The 21,092-nt window shown below is 38.3% G+C and overlaps 1 protein-coding gene across 1 annotated transcript in view; it reads right to left on the reverse strand.

The window, feature by feature from the left end:
- Positions 1–13,207: 13,207 nt before the first annotated feature.
- The window catches only part of ACVR1 (activin A receptor type 1), a 76,522-nt gene continuing 68,637 nt past the window's right edge, over positions 13,208–21,092 (reverse strand). Inside the window, exons 9-10 of the mRNA XM_007446448.1 lie at positions 15,173–15,303; positions 13,208–14,416 (exon numbers count right to left, since the gene is read on the reverse strand). Coding sequence (XP_007446510.1) covers positions 14,282–14,416; positions 15,173–15,303 — 266 coding nt within the window. The 3' untranslated portion in view covers positions 13,208–14,281. The remainder of the gene's footprint in view (positions 14,417–15,172; positions 15,304–21,092) is intronic.

Raw genomic sequence — 21,092 nt, forward strand, 5'->3', positions numbered from 1 at the left:
CTTCCGATCCATGAACATAGGATGTCTTGCCATCTGTTTGTGTCCTCTTTGATTTCTTTCAGCAAAGTCTTATAATTTTATTATATAGATCTTTCACTTCCTTAACTAAATTTATTTCTAAATATTGATTTTGGTGCCAGTGTGAATGAAATCATTTTCTTTATTTTTCAGATGCTTCATCATTACTGTATAGAAAAGCAATTGATTTCTGTATGTTGATGTTGTATCCTGCAACTTTAATAAAATTTTTGGTTATTTCCAACACTTTTTTGGTTGAGTCTTTGGCATTTTTATGTACAAAATCAAATAGCATCTGCAAATAGCACCAATTCTTATTCCTTTCCAATTTGTATGTCATTTATTTGTCTTACCTAATTGCTCTAGCTACGACTTCCACTACTATATTGAATAAAAGTGGTGAGAGTGAGCATCCTTCTGCTGTTCCTGATCTTAGAGGGAAACTTTCAGCCTTTCACCATTGAGTATGATTTAGCTATGGGTTTGTTGAATATGGCCTTATTATGTTGAGGTATATTCCTTCTATACCCCGTCTTTTGAGGGTTTTTATCATGGAATGTTGTTGTATTTTGTCAGACACTTTTTCTGTGCATACTAGATGATCATGTGATTTTTATCTTTCATTATATTAATGTGATGTATTACATTTACTGATTTATGTATGGCAAATCATCCTTGTATCCCTGGGATAAATCCTACTAGGTCATTGTATACAAACTTTTTAATGTGTTCTTGAAATAAGTTTGCTAACATTGAGAATTTTTGCATTTATATTTATCAGAAATAGTCTAGTTTTCTTGTGGTGTCCTTATCTTGCTTTTGTATCAGGGTAACACTGGCCTTGTAGAATACATTTGAAAGTGGTCCGTCTTTCCAACTCTTTTGGAAGTTTGAGGAGAATGGGTCTTAATTCTTTTTTAAATGTTTGGTAGAATTCACTAGTGAAACCATCTGATCCTGGGGTTTTCCGTGTTGGGAGGTTTTTTATTCAGTCTCTTTATTGTGATTGCTTTGTTCCAATGTTCTATTTCTTCCTGATTCAGTCTTGGTAGGTTGTGTGTTTCTAGAAATTTATCCATTTCTTCGAGTTTGTCTAATTTTTTGGCACATAATTATTCATAATAGTCTTTTACGACGCTATTTATTTCTATAGTATCAGATGTAATGTCTCTTCTTTCAATTTTAATTTTACTTGAGTTTTCTCTCCTTTTTCTTAGTCTAGCTAAAAGTGTGTTTATTTTATCTTTTAGAAGAATTGGCTCTTAATTTCACTGATCTTTTGATTTTCTGGTCTCTATTTCATTTATTTCTGTTCTGATCCTTATTTCCTTCCTTCTGCTAAATTTGGGCTTAATTTGTTCTGCTTTTTCTACTCCTTTGTGTAAATTTAGGTTATTTATTTCAGATCTTCCTAATTTTTTAATATATGCATTTTTTCATTATAAACTTTCTCTTATGAACCATTTTTGCTGCATCCCATGAGTTTTGATATGTTGTATTTACATTTTCATTTGTTTTGAGATAATTTATTTCCCCTTTGATTTCTTCTTGACCCATTGGTTGTTCAGAAGTGTGTTGTTTGATTCACATATATGTAGATTTTCCACCTTTCCCCTGTTTTCTAGTTTTATACTGTTTTATCTAGTTTTATACTGTCATGGTCAGAAAAAGATAGCTGGTTTGATTTCAGTCTTCTTAAATTTGCTAAAATTTGTTTTGTGTCCTATTATATGATGTATTCTGGAGATTGTTTTGTGTGCATTCATGAAGAATGTGTATTCTGTTGCTGTTGGATGGAATATTCTATAAATGTCTGTTAAGCCCTTTTGTTCTAAAGTATGGTTCAATTCAAATGTTTCCTTGTTTTCTGTCTGGATGGCCTATACGTTGCTAACAGTGCAACGTATTTATTATTATATTGTTATTTCTTTTTCCCTTTAAATATGTTAATATTGATATTTGCTTAATATATTTCAGTACTCTTTTTTTCTAATTTTTAAAAAACTTTTTGAAGTATAGTTGATTTACAATGTGTGTGTTTCAGGTGTACAGCAAAGCGATTCAGTTATATATATACATATATATATATATGTATAAATGTATACACACACACATATACATTTAGGTTGCTGCCATGTCTTGGCTATTGTAAATAGCGATGCAATGAACATTGGGGTCTTTTCGAGTTATGGTTTTCTCCAGATATATGCACAGGAGTAGGATTGCAGGATCATATGTTAACTCTACTTTTAGTTTTTTAAGGAACCTCCATACTGTTCTCCATAGTGGCTGTACCAATTTACATTCCCACCAAGAATGGAGGGAGGAGGGTTCCCTTTTCTCAACATGCTGTCCAGCATTTATTATTTGTAGATTTTTTGATGATGGCCATTCTGACTGGTGTGAGGTGATACCTCATTGTAGTTTTGATTTGCATTTCTCTAAGAATTACTGATGATGAGCATCTCTTCATGTGCCTTTTGGCCATCTGTATACCCTCTTTTGAGAAATGTCTATTTAGATCTGCCCATTTTTTGATTGGGTTGTTTGTTTTTTTGAAATGGAGCTGTATGAGCTGTTTGTGTATTTTGGAGATTAATCCCTTGTTGGTTGCATAGTTTGCAAATATTTCCTCCCATTCCATAGGTTGTCTTTTTGTTTATGGTTTTCTTTGCTGTACAAAAAATTTTAAGTTTAATTAGATCCCAATTTTTTATTTTTGTTTCTATTTCCATTACTCTAGGAGACAGATCCAAAAAGATACTGCTGCAATTTATGTCAAATTGTGTCCTGCCTATGTTTTCCTCGAGGAGTTCTATTATCAAGTACTACATTTAGGTCTTTAAACCACTTCGAGTTTGGTTCTGTGCATGGTGTTAGAGAATGTTCTAATTTCATTCTTTTAGATGTAGCTGTCCAGTTTTCCAGCATCACTTATTGAAGAGACTGTCTTTTCTCCATTGTATATTCTTGCCTCCTTTGTTGTAGATTGACCATAGGTGCGTGGGTTTATTACTGTGCTCTCTATCCTATTCCATTGATCTATATTTCTGTTTCTGTGCCAGTACCATACTGTTTTGATGATTGTAGCTTTGTAGTATAGTGTGAACTCAGAGAGCCTGATTCCACCAGCTCCATTTTTTTTTTTTTTTTTCCCCCTCAACATTGCTTTGGCTATTGGGAGTCTTTTGTGTTTCTATACAAAGTTTTAAAAAATTTTGTTCTAATTCTGTGAAAAATGCCATCAGTAATTTGATAAGGATTGCATTGAATCTGTAGATTGCTTTGGGCAGTATAGTCATTTTGACAATATTGATTCTTCAAATCCCAGATCATGGTATATCTTTCCATCTATTTGTATCATCTTTGATTTCTTACATCAGTGTCTTATAGTTTTCTGAGTACAGGTCTTTTACCTTCTTGGGTAGGTTTATTCCTAGGTATTTTATTCTTTTTGATGCAATGGTAAATGGGATTGTTTCCTTAATTTCCCCTTCTGATCTTTTGTTGTAGTGCATAGAAATCTAACAGATTTCTGTGTGTTAATTTTGTATCCTGAAACTTTACCAAATTCATTGATGAGCTCTCGTAGTTTTCTGGTGGCATCTTTAGGATTTTTTATGTATACTGTCATGTCATCTGCAAACAGTAACAGTTTTACGTCTTCTCTTCCAATTTGGATTCCTTTTATTTCTTTTTCTTCTCTGATTATTGACTTTGAATAAAAGTGGCATGAGTGGACATCCTTGTCTTGTTCCTGATCTTAGAGGAAATGCTTTCAGCTTTTCACTGTTGAGTATGATGGTAGCTGTGGGTTTGTCATATATGGCCTTTATTATATCGAGGTATGTTCCCTCTGTGCCCACTTTCTGGAGAGTGTTTTTCATAAATGGATGTTCAATTTTATTGAAAGCTTTTTCTTCATTTATTGAGATGATCATGTTTTTTATTCTTCAATTTGTTAATATGGTGTATCACACTGATTGATTTGCAGATATTGAAAAATCCTTGCATCCCTGGGATAAATCCCACTTGATCATGGTGTATGATTCTTTTAATGTATAGTTGGATTTGCTTTGCTAGTATTTTGATGAAAATTTTTACGTCTATGCTCATCAGTGATACTGGCCTGTAATTTTCTTTTTTGTGTGGTATGTTTGCCTGGTTTTAGTATCATTGTGATTCTGGCTTAATAGAATGAGTCTGGAAGTATTCCTTCCTCTGTAATTTTTTGAAATAGTTTCAGAAGGATAGATGTTAACTCTTCTCTAGATGTTTGGTAGAATTTGCCTGTGAAGCCATCTGATCCTGGACTTTTGTTTTTTAAGAGGTTTTTAATCACAGATTCAATTTCAGTACTTGAAATTGGTCTGTTCATATTTTGTATTTCTTCCTGGTTCAGACTTGGGAGACTGTACCTTTCTAAGAATTTGTCCATTTCTTCTAGGTTGTCCATTTTATTGACGTATAGTTGCTCATAGTAGTCTCTTACGATCCTTTGTACAGTAAGTCCCCTACATACGAACCTTCAAGTTGTGAACTTTCAAAGATGCGAATATGCTGTCAGATGAGGAGTCCAAAGAGGTCTTCAGCAACTTAGTGACCCTCAGTGAGAAGCTGGAGGTAGATGTGCAAGAGAACAACTTCATTGAACTCCTTGCTGTGCAACATAAGGAGCTTACTTACGAAGACCTGATGGAATTGGAGGCCCAAAGAAGGGATGAAGGAGAGACAAGAGGAAGAAGAAATAACTGAAGAACAAAGAGATCCGTGATGCAGGAAATGGCAAGGGGATTTCCTTTATTTGAGGAGGCACTGTTAGTTTTTGAGGCATAGGACCGCGATGTAGAACGGTACACAAAGGTTGCAGCAGCCATTCAGAATGCAATCCAGTGCTACCATGTCATCTATGACAAGAAAAAAAGAGCTACTACCCTGACATCACTGGATTGTTTTTTCAAGAGGGTAGATAGAGTTAAATCCAGCAAAGAATGAGAAACTGTGCCATCAATGTCAGGCATGAATGTAACTGCAGCTTGCCCTCTGTCTCCTATTGCTGACGATCCTTCAGCTCTACCATCTCCCACTTCCTCTCTCTCCTCCAGTCAGTAACTCTTCTTGCCTGTTCACTTGATGCTGGCGCCTGTATGCCAGCTGTTGTACTGTGCTACTGTACTTTTCAAGGTACTGTACTGTAAGATTTAAAATGTTTTATTTTTGTTTGTTTTTTATGTATTATTTGTGTGAAAAGTATTATAAACCTATTACAGTACAGTACTCTATAGCCAATTGTGTTAGTTGGGTACCTAGGATAGCTTTGTTGGACTTATGAACAAATTGGACTTATGGACACACTCTTGGAACAGCACTCGTTCATATATAGGGGACTTACTGTATTTCTTTGGTGTCAATTGTAATTTTTCCTTTTTCACTTCTGATTTTATTGATTTGGGCCCTCTCCCTTTTTTTCTTGATGTGTCTGGCTAAACGTTTATCAATTTTGTTTATCTTTTCAAAGAACCAGGTTTTAATTTCATTGATCTTTTCTATTGTTTTCTTAGTCTCTGTTTCATTTATCTCTGCTCTGATCTTTATGATTTCTTTCCTTCTACTAACTTTGGGTTTTGTTTGTTTTTCTCTCTCTAGTTGCTTTAGTTGTAAGATTGAGTTGTTTGAGATTTTTCTTCTTTTTTAAGGTAAGCTTGTATCATTATAAATTTCCCTCTTAGAACTGCTTTTGCTGTATCCCATAGGTTTTGGATCATCATGTTTTCATTTTCACTTGCCTCTAGGTATATTTTTTAAAATTTCCTCTTTGATTTCTTTAGTGATCCATTGGTTGTTTCGTAGAATATTGTTTAGCCTCCACATGTTTGCATTTTTGCAGTTATTTTCTTGTAGTTGATTTCTAATCTCATAGTATTATGGCTAGAAAAGATGCTTGATATGATTTGAATTTTCTTAAATTTACCAAGGCTTTCTTTGTAGCCTGGCATTTGATCTATCTCGGAGAATGTTCCATGGGCACTTGAGAAGAATGCATATTCTGCTGCTTTAGGATGGAATGCTCTATAGGTATCAATTAAGTCCATCTGGTCTGATATGTTACTTAAGGCCTGTGTTTCCTTATTGATTTTCTGTCTGGATGATCTGCCCATTGATGTAAGTGGGTTGTTAAAGTCCCCCACCATTATTGTGTTACTGTCAATTTCTCCTTTTACATCTGTTAACATTTGCTTTATATATTGAGGTGCTCCTTTGTTGAGGCATATATTGATATATTTATAATTGTTGTGTCTTCTTCTTGGATTGATCCCTTGATCATTATATAGTGTCCTTCTTTGTCTCTTGTAACAGTCTTTATGTTAAAGTCTATTTTGTCTGATATGAGTATTGCTACTCAAGGTTTCATATGTCCCTAGATCTGAAGTGGGTCTCTTGAGACAGCATATGTGTCTTATTTCTGCATCAATTCAGCCAGTCTGTGTCTTTTGGTTGGTGCATTTAATCCATTTACATTTAAGATAATTATCAATATGTATGTTTTTATTGCCATTTTGTTAATTGTTTTGGATCTGATTTGTAGATCTTTTTTCTTCCCTTCCTCTTTTGTTCTTTTGTGATTTGATAACTATTTTTAGTGTTGTATTCGAATTCCTTTTTCCTTTTTTGTGTATATCTATTATAGATTTTTGGTTTGCAGTTACCATGAGGTTTTGATATAGCAGTCTATATAAATACATGATTGTTTTAAGTTGCTGATCTCTTAATTTCAAATGCATTTCAAATATCCTGCGTTTGTATTCTCCTCTTCTCACAATTACTGGTTTTGATATATTTGTGGATGATTTCCCACCTTTACTATATGCCTTTAATGGTGAGCTTTTCCATTATGTAATTTTCTTATTTCTAGTTGTGGCCTTTTCTTTTCCACCTAGAGAAGGTCCTTTAACATTTGTTATAAAGCTAGTTTGGTGGTGCTGAATTCTTTTAACTTTTGCTTGTCTGTAAAGCTTTTGATTTCTCCACTGAATCTGAATGACAGTCTTGCTGGGTAGAGTATTCTTGGTTGTAGGTTGTTTCTTCTCATCACTTTAAATATATTGGGCCACTCCCTTCTGGCCTGCAGAGTTTCTGCTGAAAACTCAGCTGATAACCTTATGGGGATTCCCTTGTATATTATTTGTTGCTTTTCCATTGTTGCTTTTAATATTTTCTATTTTTCTTTAGTTTTTGTCAGTTTGATTAATATGTGCCTCAGTGTGTTCCTCCTTGGGTTAATCCTGCCTGGGACCCTGCTCTTCCTGGACTTGGGTGACTGTTTCCTTTCCCATGTTAGGAACGTTTTCAGCTATTATCTCTTCAAATATTTTCTCAGGCACTCTCTCTTCTCCTTCTCAGGTCCCTTTAATGTGAATGTTGGTGTGTTTAATGTTGTCCCAGAGGCCTCTTAAACTGTTTTCATTTTTCATTCTTTTTTTCTTTATTCTGTTCCGTGGTATTGATTTCTCCCATTTTGTCTTCCAGCTCACTTATCTGTTCTTCTGACTCACTTATTCTACTACTATTGATTCCTTCTGGTGTATTTTTCATTTCACTTATTGTATTCTTCAACTCCTTTTGGTTGTTCTTTATATTTTCTAAATCTTTGTTAAAACTTTCTTGTAACTTTTCACACTGTGCATCTATTCTTTTTCCAAGATCCCGGATCATCTTTATGATCATTACTCCAAAGTTTTTCTCTGGTAGATTGCCTATTTCCACTTCACTTAGTTGTTCTTCTGAGGTTTTATCTTGTTCCTTTGTCTCGAACATATTCCTCTCCCATCTCATTTTGTCTAAATTTCTGTGTTTGTGGACTCAGTTCCACAGACTGCTCGACTGTAGTATTCTTGCTTCTGGGTCTGCCCCCTGGTGGGTGATGCTGGTCTAGAGGCTTGTGCAGGCTTCCTGGTGGGAGGGGCCAGTGCCTGCCCACTGATGGGCAGGGCTGTGTCAAGGGGTATATCTAGAGGTGGCCATGGGCTCAGGAAGTTTTCAGGCAGCCTGCCTGCTGATGGGTGGGACAGTGTTCCCACCCTCTTGGTGGTTTGGCTTGAGGCATCCCAGCACTGGAGCCTACAGGCTGTTGGGTGGGGCCAGGTCTTGGTGCTGATGACCCAAGCAAGATGTCTGTCTGCCTCCTCGAGAGTTCACATAGCTGAGCACTCCCCAAAATCTCCACCATCAGTGTCCATGTCCCCAGGAAGAGCCACAGCCACACCTCCGCTTCCCCAGGAGACCCTCCAAGACCAGCATGTAGGTCCAGCTAAGGCTCCTATGAAGTCACTGCCTTTGCCTTGGGTCCCAGTATGGGTGAGACCTGTGTGCACCCTCCTAGAGTGGAGTCTCCAGTTCCCCCAGTCCCGTGGAGCTCCTGCAATCAAGCCCTGCTGGCAATCAAAGCCAAATACTTTGGGGGCTCCTCCCCCCACTGCCAGACCCCATGCTGGGGAGCCTGACATGGGGCTCAGAACTTTCACTCCTGTGGGAGAACTTCTGTGATATAATTATTCTCCAGTTTGTGGATCGCTTATCCAGGAGGTATGGGATTTGATTATAACGCAAGTTCACCCCTCCTACTATTTTGTGGTTTCTTCTTTACATCCTTGGATGTAGAATATCTTTTTTGGCAGGTTCGGCTTTTTTATCAATGGCTGTTCAGCAGTTAGCTGTGTTTCTGGTGTGCTCAAGAGAGGAGGTGAGCCCAAGGTCCTTCTACTTGGCCATCTTTTTCACCATCTGTTTATTTCAGCGTTCTGATGTTGGGTGCATGTATATTTGTTTGTTGTATCTTCTTGATGTATTGTCCCTTTTATCATTATATAATGATCTTTGTTTCTTGTTACCACTTTTGGCTTAAAGTGTGTTTTGTCTGACATAAGTATGGCTGCTTGCTTTCTTTTGGTTTCCATTTACATGAACTGTCCTCTTCCATCCCTTCACTTTGAGCCTTTGTGTGTCTTCAGGGCTGAAATGAGTCTCCTTAGGCAGCATATTGTTGGGTCTTGTTTTCTTTTATCCACCCAGCCACTCTCTGCCTTTCAACTAGTGAATTCAGCCCATTTACATTTAGAGTGATTATGTAAGGACTTACCATTTGCCTTCTGGTTGGTTACTATCTCCCTTGTCTTTTTTCTCTGCTTCTGCATACCTTAGCAAATTGGTGGTTTTCACTGGTGATTTGCTCAGTCTCCCCCCCACTTTTTTTTAATGTTTTATGACTCTGTAATAGATTTTTGCTTTGTGGTTACCAGAAACAGAAAAGATCTTATACATAAAACAGTCCTTTTTATTCTGATAGCAATTTATCTTTGTTCACCTATAGAGGTTCCACTCTTTTATTCCTCCCCTATTATATTTTTGATGTCACAGTTTACCTTTTTATGCCATAAATTCATTAATGTTATAGTAGCTATAGTTATTTTTTGTTTTATATAAACTTCATACTATAATTAAGTGGTTAACAAACCATTCTAACGTAAAGTTACAGTTTTCTCATTCTAATTTTCACCTTTACCAGAGTATTTATGGACTTCTATATGTTTTTGTGTGACTAACTGGCATCTTTTCATTTCAGCTTGAAGAACTCTTTTAGCATTTCTTGCAAGGCAAGTCTATTTATGAACTCCCTCAGTTTTCATTTGGGAAAGTCTTTATTTCTCCTCATAACTGAAGGATAGCTTTGCTGTATATTTTTGGTTGGCAGTTTTTATCCTTCAACACTGAATATGTCATTCCTCTCTCTTCTGGCCTGTAGAGTTCATGCAGAGAAATCCACTGATAGCTTAATTGGGGGTTCCTTTGTAGGTTACTTTTTTCCCCTGGTTACTTTTAAGACTTTTAATTAAATGATGCTTTTACATCTTTATTTATTTGCTCCATTCTTTTTAATTGACTTATTCTTCTTTCTTTTCTTTCTTTTTTTTTTAATTGGGGTATAGTTGTTTTACAATGTTGTGTTAGTTTCTACTGTACAGCGAAGTGGAGTTCTCTGTGCTATAGAGCACGTTCTTATTAGTTATCTATTTTATACATATTAATGTATATGTCAATCCCAATCTCCCCATTCATCCACCCCCCCACCCTAAGATTCTTTATCATTTATTTTTGACAGTTTCATTGGACTGTGTCTTGGAGACAGCCTTTTTGCACTGGGATAAGAGGGTGTTTTATTAGCTTCGTGGACCTGTATGTCCAATTCCTTCCCCAAGTTTGGGAAGTTCTCAGCTATTATTTCTTTAAATAAACTCTCTACCCCCTTCCCTCTCTCTTCTCTTTCAAATACAATTAATCTTGTATTTGCTTTTCTGATAGAATCTGATAGCTCTCAGAGTTTCTTCACTTTCTAAAAATCTTAGTTCTCTCTAACTGAATCATTTCTAAACTCCTATCCTTCAAGTCACTTATTCCTTCTTCCATCAGATCTATTACTTATGCTTGCTAATGAATTCTTCATCTCATTCACTGAATTCTTCTGCTATAGAATTTGATTCTTTTAAAAAGTTTCAGTCTCTTTGATAAAGAACTTATGGTCATTAAATTCATTCCCGAGTTCATTTATAGCATGTTGAATTTCTTCATAATAACTATTTTGCATTCTTTATCAGATCACAATATTCCATGCCTTTGAGTTCAGTTGTTGGAGAATTACCATTTTCTTTTTGTGATACCATATTTGCTTGATATTTCACAGTGTTTGAGGTTATGCACCTCTCCTTTTGCTTTTGAAATTGCAGACACTTTTCTTAGTGAAGGATTTGTTTACTTTGGCTGTTACAGGTCAGCAGGCTGGCATTTAAAAATCTTCTTTTGTGTTCCAGAAGATGATGCTATAGCTCACGTTTCTGATTTTTTCTTACCAGGTTAGTTCTCAAGGCTGCACTCAGGAGTGCACAAAAAAAGCTGGGAAGTGTGGGCTTAGCACTTGGGGCTTTGGGGGGTACCCATGACCTGACAGGGAGATCCACAAGTGGGATACTCTCAGAGATCCATGAGTGGACCTCTTAATGAAATCCCAAAGCAGACAGCAGGAAATAGATTATTTCAATGCCCTTTGACATTCTTGTCTACTTCCTTCCCCTTCCTCTCCTACCTTCCAGTCACAGAAATCCCTCCTCAGAAGTGCAAGTGCTGCTGGAGACAAACAGGTACCTCCAGCTACTACCCATGCAGCCAGGCAGTCTGTCACTCACCACTTGTGCTTTCCACCTCCTCTGGCAAAGAGGCAGACACTGACCCCAACAAGAGTGTAGAACACTGCAGTGTCACCCTGGGGGAAACAGGTGCCTCAGTGGGTTCCCTTCTCTCCTCTGCCTTCAAACTCATCTCCATCCAGCTCTGATGGTGCCCCCTCTGAGGTCCTCTCCACCTACTTTCAGATGCAGAGGAGCACAGTAATCACCTGCTGCCCTGGTATAATGTGCAGAGGCACTTTTGTTCAATTATGGATGTGTAATTAGTTATACACCAAAGAGGAAAGAGAAAAGAACAACTCATGCTGCCATGGTCCTGACATCACTCCAGAGAAGTCAGTGTTCTGCTTCTTGATCTAGGTGCTGCTTCCATGGGTACAACCAATGTATAAAAATTTATAAGTGACTTCCCTGGTGGTGCAGTGGTTAAGAATCTGCCTGCCAATGCAGGGGACATGGGTTCGAGCCCTGGTCCAGGAAGATCCCACATGCCGCGGAGCAACTAAGCCCGTGTGCCACAACTACTGGACCCGCACTCTATAGCCCGTGAGCCACAACTACTGAGCCTGCACACCACAACAGCTACTGAAGCCTACACGCCTAGAGCCCATGCTCTGCAACAAGAGAAGCCGCTGCAATGAGAAGCCCTTGCACCGCAATGAAGAGTAGCCCCTGCTACCCGCAACTAGAGAAAGCCCGTGCACAGCAACGAAGACCCAATGTAGCCATAAATAAATAAATAAATAAATAAATTTATAAAAAGAATTTTTTTATAAAAACGTATCAAGCTGTACAATTTTATATATGTATATAATACTTCAACAAACTTTAAATGTGACTCCACTCCACTTTTGGTGGGTATATAGCCAAAATAACTGAAAGGAAGGACAAAGAGATATATATACACCCAAGTTCATGGCAGCATTACTCACAATAGCCAAAAGGGGAAGCAACCCAAGTGTCCATCAGCAGATGAAATGGATAAACAGAACGTTGTATAAACATACAGTGGAATATTATCAACTATAAAGAGGAAGTAAATTCTGATATATGCTATAACAAAGATGAACCTTGAGGACATTATGCTAAGTGAAATAAGACAGTCTCACAAAAGGACAAATATGAGTGATTCCACTCCTATGAGGTACTTAGACAAACTAAAAGGACTAGAATGATGGTTGCCAGGGATTGAAAATAGTGAGAAATGAAGAGCTATTGTTTGATAGAGTTTCAGTTTTGCAAGATGAAAAGAGTTCTGTGGATGGATGGTGGCAATGGCAGCATAACAGTGTGAATGTACTTGATACCACTGAACTGTATACCTAAAAATGGTTAAGATGGTAAAATTTATGTGTATTTTACCACAATTTTTTAAAAGTTCAATGTGACTTTAATATATACCCTAATATATATTAGTAAGTATATACTAATGAAGTTATTAACTTACCTCTGGTGAAAGTTCCAGAATTTTAACACCTCTCCTCTTATTGAGCTACTCGAAACTCTACATTTTCAATCCCGTTGAACACTTCAAGAAGTGAAAAAAGCCAACAGTGGACTCTCCCAAAGCAGCAAGGTGAGATGCATAAGACCACTTTCCTCTCACACAGGACCTTATACTAAACAAAATGCTTTGACCTCCTTCCCTCCACTTATACTAACAAATCCCTTGTGAAGGAGGCAGCTCAGACAAGTCTGTAACCCTCACTTCAAAGCTGGGGAAACTGAACAAGAAAAAAATAAAATCACAGCCCCCCCCCCCAAAAAAAAAACCCAAAATCTAAATTTTCTGATACCAAATTCAAACTGGAAGGCATCCCCCTAGAAACCTCAGGCTCATTAATAGACTTCTTAAAAAGCAAATTCGACTTACAAGTTAATTTTGTGCTTCTATTGTTCCCACAAGAAAATGCTTTATAATATGTAGATCTTTTTTACATGTTGAAAAAATTCACTTTGACTTGAAAACATTTTATTTAATTTATACAAATAACTACTAAATACAAAAAGTAGATTAAAACAAAATAGTTATTTTTTTCTGGCAGAGTTTAAATGCACATAATGGATAATTCTGAAGAAAATGCATTTTCCCCACAGCGTTCAGGACTAAAATTCTACTGAAATCTTTGCTTCTAAATCAGTAATATATTCGGTGGTGTCACATGGGTAATGGCTAAATACGTTCTGCATATGAACTGAAAAAAAAATTACAGTCTACACACATAAATGTGAAGCACTTAAAATGTGAATTTAACGGATAATAAAAGAAAATGTCCATTTCAGAGTATAGTGTTAAAAACATTTCAGTAATAAAATCATAAGACCACATAAAAATAAGCTTTAACATATGCACGAAGCAGTTTTGTAAAAACTGCTACTGCACAAGTAATAAATAATTTGCAAAGTTGTGTATAAACAATTCCTAATGTTCAGCGTCATTGTAAACATCAGCACATGTGTAAAATGCAGCAAAGTCTGACATTATATTTTGTTTTGCCAAATTGAATTCCTATTATCCAAAGACAGACCAGTGGAGTACGGAGCCAATGTTTCCGCAAATTGGGTCTTTAAAATTAAGAGTAACAGTGCAAGTAAGGAATGCAAAGAATTCCTAGTGCAATAAAGAAGAGAAGCACAGGCAATATTGCTGATTAAAAATTCACCACCTCCTTGAGTTTCCCGTGGGGAGTGTCTAGGAGACCTGTGAAGATATGCAAAGCCACTGTCTTAATGCCCAGATCTCTTTTAGGATTTCTCTGTGTTCCTCCAGTTCCCTACCTTTGCAACAGTGTCTGTCCAACATGAGTCTCTGCAGCGTGAACAGTTTGTGAAATGCCCAGTTCACAGTCATTGAGCGAGGTTAGGGTGGTTTTGGTGTCTCCCCAGCACACGGCCGGGTAAGATGTCGGCCTTGTCAAAGCAGTCATTTGGGGAGGGAGACAGATGGATTCTGTTCTGACAACCAGTCAGGTCAGCATTAGGTCCCAGCTGGACAACGTCAGATCTTCCTTCTTGACACCGTGAAAATGTCAACAGTCAGTTTTCAATTTGTCTAGGGAATTATCAATTTTGGTCAAAGTCTTTTTGATACGCAGGGCTGTGAGTCTGGCAGATGGATTTTGATACCAGCATTCTTTCATCAGCTTGGCCAGGGAGGTTAATGTCTGAGGAGAGAAAGAACCAACACCACAGTGAAAAAGTAGCTGGGCAGATGTTACGTCAACTGTTTTGCAGGGCTCTGCAGGTCTTGTGAAGTTCAAGTGATGTTATTACCATTTTCCTTACACAAATAATCAAGGCCTTAGCCACTGATAAAGAAACCACTCTTGAGTTTCTTAAACTCTGCCCTCTGGACTCCTAATGCTACCAACTGACTATCAAGTCAGTTACACAGCCCAGTGTGGTTGATGGTTTGATGGTTTTATGGTGCTAAAAGCCGTAACACTAACCCAGAGTTAAAACTGAGATATGCAGATAGGGTCATTTCTCAATGCCTTAGATTTGCTACTTAACTACTTAACAGCAGCAATAAGGATTGTCAGCATTAAACAGCCTATGTTTGGAAGAGAGGCAGAGATAGGAAAGAGGTTAAAAAGCATCACTCAGGTCTCTTGGTTTACATGTGAAACTGCAGTCCTAGGGCCAGTGGCATAGTAATGCGTCTCCCAATTCCTGGAGCTAATCAAGGGTAGGAAATCTTGTGAATGTTGTCATTCATTAGCAAGATCTATCAGAAATGGCTCTTTCAAGAATGAGACCATTTTGTGAACCTGCTCAACTAGGTCTAAAGCTCCTACATAAAATAGGGAGAGAAAGAAACAGGGCAGATCACTCAAGAACTCTACCAGCTGAAAAATCAAGAGAATGCAAATAGCAGACAGCTAAGTATAGCTCTAAAACTAAGAAAGCACTGCTCTTACCGGGTCTGAGAACCATCTGTTGGGTATGTTGGGCCTCTGTTGATCTACACAGACCACCTTCCTCATATCTTCAAAACTTGGGTCATTGGGAACCACATCATAGAACGGTGGCTTGTAATCCTCCACAATACCTACACACATGGACAAGAATTGTGTTGGGTTAGCAAAAGAGTAGAGGTTCCCAGGGTTGTACTGATGGTTGTCGCAGGTTACAGCGTTGACAGAAAAAGTACTGATCACCTTCCTCAAACTTCAGGGTGATTCTGAAAGCTACAGGTAGGTCTTAAAATAAGTGGAAAACAAAGCAATAAATAGAAGCCCTGCAGAGAACTGGAGGAACAATAAATGTTAGAAGAAAACATGACTACCCCTCATGTAATTATAACAAAACGCTCCAAGAGTGCATACAAATAGCTCTGCAGTGCCCAACAGGGCACAGGAGACAGAACGAGAGTCCCTTCAGTGATTAAAAAGGACAAAATACCTAAAGAAGGTACATGAATCTAGTGTTTTCAAACCATAAACTGAAATAAAAAGTTGGCCACAACTAGAGCTGGAGGCAAACAAACAATCCAAGACCATCATCAAAAATACCCCTTTTTTTTTATGATTAGGGGAAAATGCATTGCTACAAAATAATCCCTCCAACTGGGAGGATGCAAGTAACGTAACATCAAATACTATTTCCTCACTCATTCATTCTGTGTGCTCTGAGTACCCTCTGTCATTCACAGTTGTCTGTCTGATGGCTCTGTTATTTCCGCTCATATCAAAGGCACAAAATAAAATGCAGAGGACAGTCTTTTGGAAAGGCAGAAGAATGGCTGAAAAGAATGAACTTTTCTCTTACTCCCAAGCAAATGTGAAAGTCGCTAATTTCAGCTTCTGCCCTGCATGGTTTCCAACGCCTTAGAAACCTTTTTTCCCAGCAAAATTACATCAGTTCCTTACTTTTCACTAAGAAAGTAGTTCCACAAAGAGAAAAATTTTAAGCAATAATTTAGAATTAGAAAGTTGATTCTTTCCTTTATAGAAATGAGACCCAGAAAATCCCTTATTTTTCTCTCATCATCAAAGGCCTCAATGGTGAGGACAGTGGATTAGTTTACTGCCCTCTTTCCTTCCTCCATGTAACTTTCTTCTGTTCCTAAATACCTACCAGAGTGTTGGCACAGGTGGGAGGAGGCTGTTTTAATAATTTCTAAGTTTTTCTAGCTCCTATAAGCTACCTGAAAAGCTTCAACTGCCTTTTCATTTATCAAAGAAATTAACAGTGAGAAGTTAGTTGTTCTCACAAATCCCACATAAAGACAAACCACTTATGAAAAAGATTAGTCATGATAAGGAACATCTGTTAAATACTACAGTTTTGTTAAACTACATAGATTCAAGAGTTTATTTTAAAAATGGAATGTAGTCTAAATTTGAAAATTCTAGTTGATATTAAGACTAACTTACCCACATTGCTTGACTGTGTTTGTAATGTGTATTAGTCAATGGATTAAAACCTTTCCTGACAAATGGTAAACAGTTCAGACTGGGCATAAACCACTGCTTTCAGAAGTCTCGAGATACCTCATCTCAGACCTTACCTACTTCTCTTGTAAGGACCCCAGGAAGCATTCAACAATATTTTAATTCTTTTCAGTACATGTATTACCAGGAGACATCACATAAAATACAGCTGGACACAGACCAGCAAGATAATTTATACCTTTATAAGGGCCACATGAACTTATAAGAAACAGTAGGATTGTGCCCATCACCACCTCTCAACTTTTCTAAAGGAGAATATATTTAATAGCCTGGTTTTAGTCTTTAAAAATCTAGCATAACAGCCAGCTATTTGAAGTAATTCGCCTGGCTAGCTTGGGAAGGGTTATGGGAACATCAATTTTTCTATAAATGCAAAAGAAAAAAAGCATGGCTGGATTTTTAAAACATAGGATCTGGGGATACTCAACAAAAAAATTCACTATACAAAGATGAAGTTTTCCCTTGGGTTTATATTTCCCATATTTTAATCTTAGTAAATACTGCCGTGTTTTAACAAAAGGAATCAAGTTTAAAAAGACCATTTAATTGATCATGCCTGGAACTTAGTCATGCCTTTTTTGTCAACCATTGGTCTAACTGTTGACTGTTTCCATCTGATGTTGGTCATGCTTTCCCAGCATGAAATAAACCTGGTATTAAACTCCAGCAGTTATATGGAACACCCTCTGGTCAAGGAAAACAATTATTTCAATTAATATAAAGTATATTACATACCAACCATGTGTGGAACACCATTCGAAATGTTGAGGATGATAAAAGTATAAGACATACTCTCAGTTTTCAAGGAACTCAAAGTCTAGTGGAAGATGAAAACAAGTCCCTCTCTTTTTTCCTTAGATAATGGAAATCTTGTTTAAAAAACACAAAACACAAAAAACCTCAAAAATGTTTTTCACCCCTCTGTATACTTTATATCTTGAAAGGCAAAGATAGATTGGAAATTCTCACTAAGTTTTACTTGTGAGTTCCTGAATTGGCTCAAAAACCATTTTGGTCCCTTAAACTGTGTGGAGCCAGAGGTTGTCCTTGGCACTAGGGATATAAAAATAAAGATGTGATGTTGGTGATGAGAATAATGGGAAAGGAAGACACGAAAAAAAATTGTACAAAGTAGGACCAGGGAGAAGAGGTGAGGGGGGGGGCATGGTGTTCAGTGGGTTTCAGAGAACTGAACACCTGTGTGGTTGAAGCACCAGATATAAACCAGGTGCCATGGGAGCACAAGCTTTCTGGGAGCTAGGGCCTGGCTGAACATAGAAAGATGAGTTTTCAAGAAAGAGGAGAGGATGGGACAAGAAGGGGCAATCCAGGTTGGGGGCCGATGATATCGGACAAAGACAAGGGGTTACAAATGATCCTCCCGTGTTGGAGAGGAGGGAAATTCCCTGTAGCTGAAATCAGTGCACACGGTGGTGGGGAGGGTGAGCGGTCAGGGTCAGACTGTGAAATTACCTGTGCTGTCAAGGTAGGAAGTTACTTACAACTGCTCCTCACTCTGCCAGAGAAAAAGTGGCCTCTCAGTCCTTTTACAACGGCACCCAATGAGCAACTGCCAAATCGTGAGCCAGCGAACAGCACAGCGTGAATTCAGGAAAAGCGACTAAAAATACAAAGGACTTCGAGTGCCAAAGGAGTGGTACAAGCAACAGAGGATCCAGGAATGCAGTGGAAGAGGAGCTCTTAAACAGTGGTCAAGGAAGGACGAACCGTGCCAGGCCTCGCTTTTCCACGGTAGGGGCTGCGACTCAGAGGGCCACGGAAAGAATCAGAGAAACTATTCATAACCTCCTCCCCACAGCTTTGGGCATGTGTATCTGATTTATACTTTTTTTTTTTTTTTTTTCCTGAACATGTGTCTAACTGAAAGTTTTCTCTTCTCTGGGGCAAATATATCTTTACCAACAATATCCCTATCATTAATTTGCTGCATGGTTCTGAGTAAACCCCTTAATTGCCAGGCCTTAGTTCCAACACCTTTAAAGTACACATCACAAAGCGAATGTGCAGATTAATAAGAACAACCTGGAAACAACCTTCAAACCCCATGAAACGCCAGAGGGGTCTTTCTAAAAATGCAAGTCTCTGGAAACAAGGCCTTCCTCATGACCCTCCCTACCCAAACCAATAGCTTTTGGCTCTCAGAGCTTTGGGGATTTCTCAATTGCAGATAGGGGACTGTGGACTTGGCCATCATTTGAATACTCTGAAGGTGAGGCAAAGCCAGATCCAGGGGATGTCAGAATCATGCAGATCACAGCCTTCCTTTCCTTGAGAAAAAGAAGCTGAGGACCACCCAGGGAAAACGTACTTGTCCAAGTTCACAGCTAAGTAATAACAAACACTAACCTGAATCCAATTCCCTGTTTGTATTCTAGAATTCTTCCCAACAAGCCCCAAATGGGATAATGCATTAATCTCGTCACAAGGGCCTGCTCACTTCATGTCCGTGGTCTCTCTTCGCTGCACCACAGCTTGGGTGGACGCTCAGGTAACAGGCAAGGGGGGGCAGGATCCCCAGCATCGGCATCCCTGCAGAGAGCTGCCATTAACAGTGAACTCCTACAGGAACTATGAAACCCTTCAGAGATTGGAACATTACAACTAAAGCCATTTTACAGAGAATGAGAGTGGTTCATGTTGGGCTTCTGATAGGACTCTAAGTTAATACAGTGTTTCCTTCAGGGGTGGCCACCTGTGAGAAAATTAGATATGGTTCAAGGACAAAACTTTTTTGTCTTATTAAATAACTGCATATGTATTATTAACGTTACCTTCCATTTTAATGCCATGGGATAACTGGGATAACTGGTTTTCCCACTTCCAATAGTGATGTTAATTTCCTTTTAAAAAGAAATGTTTGAAAAAGTTAGCTGACTTAAATGATTAAGAAAATAATGGTACAAGGGGCATTTGGATATGAAAAGAAATCATAAAGGTAGTATGTGTATGAGAGAATCTTGGGAAACACTGTTTTCAGAGAGGCATTTTTTTCCTGGTAGGAAGGATTCAAAAAGGTATATCAACTATTTGTGTCACTTTGCTTAACATTCCTCACAGAAGGATTTCAAACACAGTTTTCAAGCCATGGCCAACATCAAAAACGACTAATATATAAACGGACGGAGCTGCTCACAGCAGAGGGGACGACAGCCCAGGAGGTTCTGGTCGCCCTTGGTGCTGCCTTGCTGCTGGAAGTTTCAGAGAACCAGTACCTCAGGCACTCCTGTAACCAACAAGGCGCACTAGCTGGGAAGCCCTGCCTCTCCCTAAGGCAGGTACTCCTTTCAGAAACAGAAACAGAAACAGAGCTGGCAGGACAGCTCTGTTCCCTGCTAAGTAAAGTATCTGTGTGGCAGTGATGACCTCATCCTGCTATCCCCACTACAATTCATGGGCATATGGAACCATGCACATTATTCAAATCAAGACTAAATGCATTATCTGAAATCTGTTAAAAGTAATTTCTGTTACTGGGATTCTCAGCAATGTGGCATAGCCAAAATAAATGGTTCACAGATTGCTTCATAGTCAGGCCCTGCTAAAAATATTTATTAATGTGACAGTTGTCAGAAGAAAGGTCAAAGGGCCTAGGTCAAAGGGCCTAGGAGAGATGCACAGCCACGCTCTGAGTTAAGCTTTGACAAGACGCCTTACATCTCACACACCCTCAGACCTAGAGGGAGAAGCTCCGGAAGACTTCCAAGCGTTTGCTATCTGTAGAGGTCTCATGAGAAGAAGAATGTATCATTCACTGGATGCTGGGGCTGTTACAAGGTTGACACCACAGATACTTGTCTTGGTGGAGACACCTGCTGTTAAAGATGTGTCAAGGAAAAGAGACCAGTAAGCAGTGAACAATACCCAGTAAAGTTCTGCTGGCCTCTGGTTATTCTGTCGTGAGGTCAGTTGACTGCCCTCCTTTGGTCTAGATCTTTAAATCAGGGACACGAAATTCCAGGAATCAGTGAGAGAAAAATCCCACTTCCATATTCCTGCCCCCAACCACTCACCTAAAGGCTCAAACGAAATAAAGCAAACCTGAAAGAAATTGCTTGAATGAATACTAAAAATTTTCCCTAATATGAGTCTTCCCTTTGTTCAAACCTTAATATACACTAAGGTAGTGAAATAAAATCGTGAGACACATTGGATATTAAGTTGCTGAAGAAAATCAGAGTTGTCATGGTTTCTATATACAAGCCCATTGTGCTCAGGAACTTGAGGCACACGCCATTCCTTAGCAAGCCCAAGGGCTCATTAGAAGAGGTTTTCCGAAGTCTGTGCGCCAAACCTAAGCTTATTCTAACAAGTATTCCCTAGCCCCACCCCATTAAGAGATGCAGCTCAGCCAGCAGGGTTTTTT

The sequence above is a fragment of the Lipotes vexillifer genome, unplaced genomic scaffold (assembly GCF_000442215.2).
Source record: "Lipotes vexillifer unplaced genomic scaffold, Lipotes_vexillifer_v1.1 scaffold173, whole genome shotgun sequence".
In the NCBI taxonomy this organism is placed as follows: Eukaryota; Metazoa; Chordata; class Mammalia; order Artiodactyla; family Lipotidae; genus Lipotes; species Lipotes vexillifer.